This window comes from Rhipicephalus sanguineus, chromosome 4 (genome assembly GCF_013339695.2).
Source record: "Rhipicephalus sanguineus isolate Rsan-2018 chromosome 4, BIME_Rsan_1.4, whole genome shotgun sequence".
Lineage (NCBI taxonomy): Eukaryota > Metazoa > Arthropoda > Arachnida > Ixodida > Ixodidae > Rhipicephalus > Rhipicephalus sanguineus.
Genome location: NC_051179.1, coordinates 51131035 through 51138903, shown reverse-complemented (window position 1 = coordinate 51138903; position 7869 = coordinate 51131035). Strand labels below are relative to the sequence as shown.

General features: G+C 48.6%; 1 protein-coding gene across 1 annotated transcript; it reads right to left on the bottom strand.

The window, feature by feature from the left end:
* Window positions 1–499: 499 nt before the first annotated feature.
* On the bottom strand, window positions 500–7000 carry LOC119391193 (uncharacterized). The gene is made up of 4 exons (XM_037658866.1): window positions 6763–7000; window positions 4504–4712; window positions 2523–2672; window positions 500–868 (listed from the first exon to the last, which is right to left on the bottom strand). The coding sequence occupies exons 1-4, from the start codon at window positions 6998–7000 to the stop codon at window positions 500–502; spliced, it is 966 nt and encodes a 321-aa protein (XP_037514794.1).
* Window positions 7001–7869: the final 869 nt, after the last annotated feature.

The window sequence follows — 7869 nt, the reverse complement described above, 5'->3', positions numbered from 1 at the left end:
TCGCAGACTCTCACGAGCACGAGCACGATGGGCGTGCTCTCCGAGAAGAGGCGAAGAGGGCGACCCACTAGGAGGCGCTCGAGAGGACGACCCAATAGAGCGTTCCAATGCTTCTTTACAATAATAATAATAATAGGCTGCTGGGATTTTACGTCCTAAAACCACGATATTATTATATGGGACGTCGTAGTGGAGGGCCCGGAAATTTCGACCACCTGGAGTTCTTTAATGTGTACTTAAATCTTATGTACACGGGCCTCTAGCATTTCGCCTCCATTGAAATGCGGCCGCCGCGGCTGGGATTCGATCCCGCGACCTTCGGGTCAGCATTCGAGCACCATAACGACTATAGGCCACCGTGGCGCGTTAGAATTTCATAGGAAGCAAGCTAAGGTTTCAGAAGCAGTTTATATAGTTCCGATAGAATCTGTAGTGGTGTAAATCAGGGTATAGATTAGGGTATGAACATAGGCGTGCACACGAGATGAGGGGATCCCGCTCACCCGTCCGGCACGACGGGCTGCAGCACGACGGTGCGTCGACCGCTGCGGTCGTCGGCGGGCGGCGGTGCGAAGCGGTAGCGAAACACGATGGCCAGGTTCCAGCGGATGTCCAGCTCCAGCAAGTGGTCGAAGAACTCGGGCCTATCGGGCGCGTGGGGCTCGGGCCAGCGGTGGTTGTGCAGCCTGAAGAAGGCGCGCAGGTCGTGCAGGCTCTGTCCCCCGCGCGACAGCGACCCGACGCAGGAGCGGTAGAGCGCCACCATCTTGTCGATCTGCGACTGGTTGCGCCGAGGGATGGCCGACGTCTCGAGCGCCAGCATCAGCCGCTTGCGCACCTCACGCTCGGCCTCGGTCAGAACGCTCACCTGCGGTCATTATACAGCTTTACACGTGAAGGAAGCAAGAAATATATTATGGGAGAGAGCATTACGTCCGGCAGCCAGCCTTGGAGAGCGAACGCTCCGGGAAGCCTAATTCTACGACTTTTTTCATGCCTTTCGCCGCCATTAGCCGTCTGCCATTGGTCGAACAAAACACACACACTGACACGCACAGAGCGCTCTGTATGCAGTGTCTTTTCTTCGTGTGCGTCTTTGTGCCATTTGCGCTATGAGTAAAGTTGACTATAGAGCGAACACGCTATACATCAGCCTGTATTCTATATATGGGCGTATACGATTAAACCGCGCCTATTAAGGGACACTAAAGAGAAAACAATAAACAGTGTGGACACAGTCCTTTCCATTCTCTATCGTCGTTGACTCGAAATCATAGGTTAAGTACAGGAAGGTCAAATTTTCGTTGTTTTAAGCAGGCTAACCCCGATAACTTCGAATGGAATCAGCGACTGACTACTATGTTTAAAAAATGCAAACAAATAAAGTCATGCACGTCAGCGCACAACTTTAGCAGATTTGCCCGCATGAAGGATGTCAGTAAATGCGTGATAATATTTAGTGAACTAATTAAATAAGATTAGTCACAAGTGTTTATTTCGAATCTATACGTCACGACTTGCAAACATTCAGTTCAGTCACCTATTGTTCAAGCACCGACCCTAATAAATATATCCCTATATTTTCACACGGAGTACATTGCCTTTAGCTAACCATTCTAAACATTCAATATAATTTAACCATTCACGCACAGAAACACATTAAAATATCATAATATGGTTTCTATCGACGCTACTGAACGATGCAAGCTAGAGCGCCCTGTATATGTAGCTTCCCCACTGAGTAAGTCTGCTTGCAGTAAAGACCACTTTAGCGAAAAATTTTGCAACCAGATGCATGCGTCAGCTTGGAACACATCGACAGAGAACGAATTTTATCGCAATTTCGCACATGTTTTCGCATGCAGTTCATCAGTCAAAACACCAGTCGGAAGCTGGCCTATATGATAACAAAACCATAAATATCGCAAGTGGGATGCACCACCAATCGGCGTTCATGCTTCATGCGCACATTGAAGCACACGAATCTTTGTTCTAATAACCTCAGGTTAGTGACGAAGGAGTCGAAAGCGTGTTAGGCGATTGAATAAAGAAGGCAGCATGGCGATCGCCATAAAAAATGCGTTTGACGAGGTTAGGCGTGGTTTTCTAAACATCGCAGTTCTTGCACGTGCTGCATTCAGGTTGACGGCGCACTTTCAACGGTATAGTCACGCCGTAGTGGAGGGATCCGGAAATTTTCCCATACAGACACACGTTCGTGTTGCCGGTTTGTGGTCGAAGACTTGGAACTTTCTGCCAAATTTCAGCCAAAATTTTGACATCGCTGCTCAGCCAAACGTAATAATTTATAAAGGAGCGACGAACTTTTAATTTTCAATATGCGTAGTATTTGCATTACCATCGAAAGAGTACACACGGTTAGAACGGAAACCTAGCACGACTCCCTTGCACAGTTCAATGGCAGACGCGCCGCAGTCCTGGGGGCGGAAATTGTATACGTTCAGCAACAACTCGTCAAGCTTTATTTTTCCCGTAAATTTGCGCAGTGCAGGCGGACGTACTTGGTACTTGTCGTCTCGCAGCGGGTGCCTCCGCTTCCAGCCCTCGCAGACGTACTCGTAGAAGTTGGCGCAGGGCGACGTCTCGTGGCTCAGCGAGAGAAGCAGCGTGCGCGAGACCTGGTTGCACGACGGTGTAGAGCACGGCTGCTCCTGCGACGCGGCACCAAACGCTTGCCGCTGCGTACAGCACTGGCCTAAACACGCCAGCATCTCCATCAAGCGATCCTACCAATACTTGCACTGTAGAGGAAGGGACTAAAGCGGTGTGTTGACCGTTTCGCGTCATCATGTTCGCCCACGACCGACGCGTACAGTACTCACGGATTGAACGCGACATCTCTTTTAGTATGACGACTGCTATGAGTCATTACCCGTGATAAGAAGGCCATCACGCTGCAAACCTGGCCGCTAAAGGTAATGTTGGCTCTGATGTAAGTGTTCGGGTCAAAATTACTTCGATATGACACGAACTGTGGATGCGGTGAACGAACATAAATGTATTACTTAGCCCCCAAGTTTCTTCGCGTTTCAATCCGTGAGTACCGCACTTGTACCGCATACGGACGTCACTGCCCGATCCGTGTGACCCACAAGCGTCCGCGTCCACAGACATGTGCACCTGGATACATAAGCTGCAAGAGGTTCTCACAAATACGCTAAAAAAGCAGACTCCTCTTAGTGCTATCGCTCTTCTAAAAAAAAAAAATGAAAGCGGGAATCATATAAACCATATAACGAATACGCCACAGTCAATGCCCATATACGCATTAATATGTAGCAATGACAGTGTAACAGTGTAACAAATATCAATGTTTATAGTGATATGCAAAATTATGTGTAAAACAGCCGTGGTGTAAATTGTGAAACAAAAGGCGGCATTTTCACTTCAGTGCCTTCCCAGAAATTGCACTTATCGCAACAATCTTTACTATACGGTCCTTTTCGCCGTTTGCGTGTACCGGTATGAAGAGGGCTCGTCCTTATCCTCAGCACAAAATGTGTAGGCTACTAGTCATCGTACTGAGTCCTCTAGATGCTAGCACGTCGATCTTCAGTTAATATATGTGCAGCTAAGTACATCATCCAAGGACAATGATGCACCAATATCCTTGCTACATATTAGTGCGTATATGGGCATTGACTGTGGCGTATTCGTTATATGGTTCCCGCTTTAATTTTTTTTAATTTTTAGAAGAGCAATAGCCCTAACGGGAGTCTGCTTTTTTAGCGTATTTGTGAGAAGCTCTTGCTGCTTAAGTATTTTCATGACCCGATTTCAGATATGTAATCATTTTTCTAGTACACTTCGCAGTTTTTAAAATGTCAAGCATTTCATGCACCTTGTTGGGAGCAAGATTTATTTCTAAGCTGTGAGAGTTATAAAGCGAATCAGCACATCACAATAACCTGGAACGAATACTGTACACAGTAAAACAAGAATGGATGTTCTAGGCCCATTTGAACAAAAGTTATGGTATGTTGACCTTTCGTGAGCGAAATCCCAACTTGACATCAACTCACTCGCAAATGTCCAAGCTACCATTACTTTTGTTAAAATGGGCTTTAGAACATCCATTCTTGTTTCACTGCATACAGTATAGGCTACATTCCAGATTATTGCGATGTGCTGATTCGCTTTTTATATAAGTCTCACAAGAAATAAATCTTGCTCCTAATACAAAAACTTGTTAATATTTCAAAGACTACACATTGTATTTGAACAATAATTGCATGTCTGAAATCAGCATATAAGAATACATAAGCTGTGAGAGTTTGGTAATCCGCAAAAAAAAAAAAAAAGAACATGTTTCTGAGGTTTCTGCCTCAGCGTCATGTACCAAATGACCCAGACTTCGACATTATTGCATTATGTTTCTGAAGCAGAGTCACCCCTTCATATGTGATTGGACTCGAACTTTGGCTCCATATCAAGAGTGAAGTGCAGGTGCACTATGGCTTATGGGTCAACCAAGTCATATACCTGTACGGCGGGCACATGTTCAACGCCGTGAGGTTCGTCACCAGCACCGTTGGCGACAGATGCGAGGCTCGACGCGCTGCGCAGTCCGGCTTGAGCGATGAGCACCAGCGCCACAAGCACCACCAGGGCGGCGCCACCGACGCACGTACCGTACACGGCGCGCTCGTTGATGCGACACAGCGAAGGCTGGTTCCAGCAGGACAGCCGCTCTGCGCATCGCGGGTGTTGCGCGTTCTCGCATTTATTACGGTGATCGGGCTTGTCACGTTCGCTTGTCTGCACGCGTATGACAATTGCGCGGTGCGATTCGTGGTGAGCTTCGTAACAAAAACAGTTGCACCTTCTGGTGCATATTTTTGTCACAAGCACTCGTTAGAAAAAGCGTGCATTTTGGCCTCTAAGCGTGATAATTTCTGGGGGGAAAAGAGCAAAAAACGCAAGCACGCCAGACGACGATCGTTGTACGACAGAAATACGCTTCAAATACACCCTTTTAGCGCGTACTCTCTAAGAAAAAATTGAGTATTTGGAGAGTATTATATGCTACACAACTATAATCGTCATCTGCCTTGCCCGCGTTTCCTTTCTTGAAAACCCGGCTCTCGCCACTTTCCTGTCAAGAATGCTATGTGACGCAATCCGTTCGTGACCGGGAAGTGTCGGGACCGCGGTGATAACGCAAGAAAGTACGCGAGGTAGATGATTATGGTTGAGTGGCAGGAATAACCCCCAATTACTCGATTTTTTCTTGAATTGATACAAAGGGACACCCAGAAGAGTGTAAACTATTTTTTTAGATTGTTGGTTGCACCATAAGAGCGTATATATGTACTCGTAATACACTTATATTTGACATGAGCGTATACGTGCACCCTTACAAATGAATGACGTTCGCGAAGCGTGCACCTTTGATGACTGGAAGGGTGCGCGAAGTGACGGCTGGGGACGATGTAAACACCATTGGGTTAAAACTTTCTCTGTAGATTGCGCTCGTTCCAAAAGTTACTCCTTTTTTAGATATCTACACCTCACAGGGGAGCAACCTTCACTCCCATTGGTCCTTTGGTTTTAGACAAAACGCTGCCTTCAATCTTCAAACGAAATGCTACAGTGGGGTAGAATTCGTATCGTCCGGAGCAGGTCAAGGCACAAGCCCGAACCTGCTGTGGACGATATGAACTCTGTCCTACTGTACTATTTCGCTTGAAGACTGAACCGCGGCGCCCGTACGTGTTTCGAACAATCATCGCAAGAATGCGATATCCGTCTATATTTTCTCAAAACTGCTCTACCTGGCGCTACGGCGACGCGTTATCTGCAAATTCACTCCATTCAGCATTATTTACAGCTGATGTAGCCCTCAGATGGCATGCCTCACCAAACACGAGAAGTGACCACCAGGGGCGTCGGCGTCAACAAGAGTGATGCAAAATATAATCATGTGATGACGTCACCCAGTGACGTCATGTCACAGGTGGCAAGATTTGACGTAATCATGCAAGTCATATCCTGACATCACATGATGGCGTCATCACGTGACATCGTCCATGGGCGTCCGGAGCGAAATGCAAGGGTGGGAGGGGGGGCTGCCCCCCCCCCCCTAGAATTTCGAATAATATTTTTCTACGCAGCAGCAATAAGCTACACAGCTTGGCACACACATGGTCTCGCATATCTGTGTAAAACGGCCTTCAGGATTGCCAGCCAACATTGCACGTTACACACTATTGCCTAATCTGGCTGCCTGCGCTGGATTCCCCCCTCCGCCTGCCATGCGAATGCACTCCCCTAAAAAGTTCTGCGGACGCCTTTGACATCGTCGCGTGGGTGGTCAAAGATGTACCGATCACGGAGGCAGTGCAGAACCACGTTGGGTGCAGAGAGCATTCGGGGGCGAGGGGATCAATACAATCGACTGAGAAAAAAAAGATGGCTTTCGCTAAAGCCCCTCCATGCGTGTTCCGCCGGCAGCAGACGCGATGGAGGGGCTTTAGCTTTCGCCTTCGAGTCGTCTTAGGCAAATGCATAAGGGACCATGTGACATTCTGCGTCAGTAAGGCGGTGGACAACTGTCCGCCGTAAACGCTCGAATAATAAAGTACATATATGTGCTAAACAAACATTCATAGCCGTACCGCCGTACATCCTAAGATAACAATTTTGTTCTCTTAGGATGTGCGGCTATGAACGGTTGTAGTATAGTTGTAGCGCATGCGCTTTGCTGTTGTGAGAAACAGGTGTTGCTAAAACAACGCTCACTGCGTGCTGTGCTGACGTAGCTGGCCACCTGCGCGGACGCCCTGCGGGATGCGTTCAGCACCGAGTCCATCATGCGGTCTCTGCGCTCGCGAAACGCCGACGGCTGCCACTGCTCGGCTTGCAAAGCCTGTTGAGAATTCTCCGGGGACTGCGGACGAGGTTCTTCAATCGGCCGCTGCCGCGCCTGTGGAGGCCTATGAATCTGTTGGGGTTCCCCACTCTTCTGGTACTGCTGCATGACTTGGTACGATGATTCGAACGTGTAGCGGCCACGAGACACGTAACGAACGTGAGCTGCGGTGCGCGTGCTCTCGCGCTGACAGCCCTCGAACAACGATGACGGTTATGATGCGCAAGCTACGCCACATACCCACAGCATGTGAAGGTCCAGTATTCAGATATGATTTAATAGCAAGAAAGTGACTATCGTAAGAACTGTCATTGCTAGCAATGAAGTTAAGATAACGGGGCTATAGTTACGCTATCTACGTACGTCACGCTTCCTCGAAGACAATCCATTCCAGGGCACCACGTTTTCTGTACTCCACAGGCACGTACACCACCGCAGATGACACTGGCGTAGCCAAGGGAGAGGTACTGAATTCGGCAGTTGATTAGGAGAGGAATTCTTGTACAGGATGCCTTGCGCTCGGGCCGAGTAAGGCTAGCAACTCACTCCTTTAGCATGCGGTGACGTAACTCAACAAAACGGTGGCGTTACGAAATGCGGCCGCTGCAGCGAGCTTTGTTTTGTCTACGGCTTCAACGCAAACACAACGCACGTACAAAGGTATGAGCCGTCTGCTGATCCCCTCTGAAGATATACTGCGCGCGACCGCGCCCAGCCGGTCAAATGCCCGGAGCTACGTAGCTCTTCCTCCGGCACACCTCTATGCGCCTTACGCACGACGGGGACTGCCGACGTGTTTCATCTCCGCTCGAGCCGCGAACGCTGGCAGCCCTGGCACGTTTTCACTTGCACGTAGGACATCAAGACGTGCGGGGCGATGCTATCGACTTGGACTTTATACGGAACATCATGGCGACACCGACGGCAGAAATGCGCCGCCTGGAGTGTCCATATAATCGCTATCGCAATAAAAGAAT

Coding starts and splice junctions, on each gene's coding strand:
- LOC119391193 (XM_037658866.1), bottom strand. CDS start 7,000: ATGCAGCAGTACCAGAAGAGTGGGGAACCCCAACAGATTCATAGGCCT. Junction 4,713..6,762: donor CTACGTCAGCACAGCACGCA/GTGAGCGTTGTT, acceptor CGCGATGCGCAG/AGCGGCTGTCCTGCTGGAAC. Junction 2,673..4,503: donor AACATGTGCCCGCCGTACAG/GTATATGACTTG, acceptor GCCGCGTCGCAG/GAGCAGCCGTGCTCTACACC.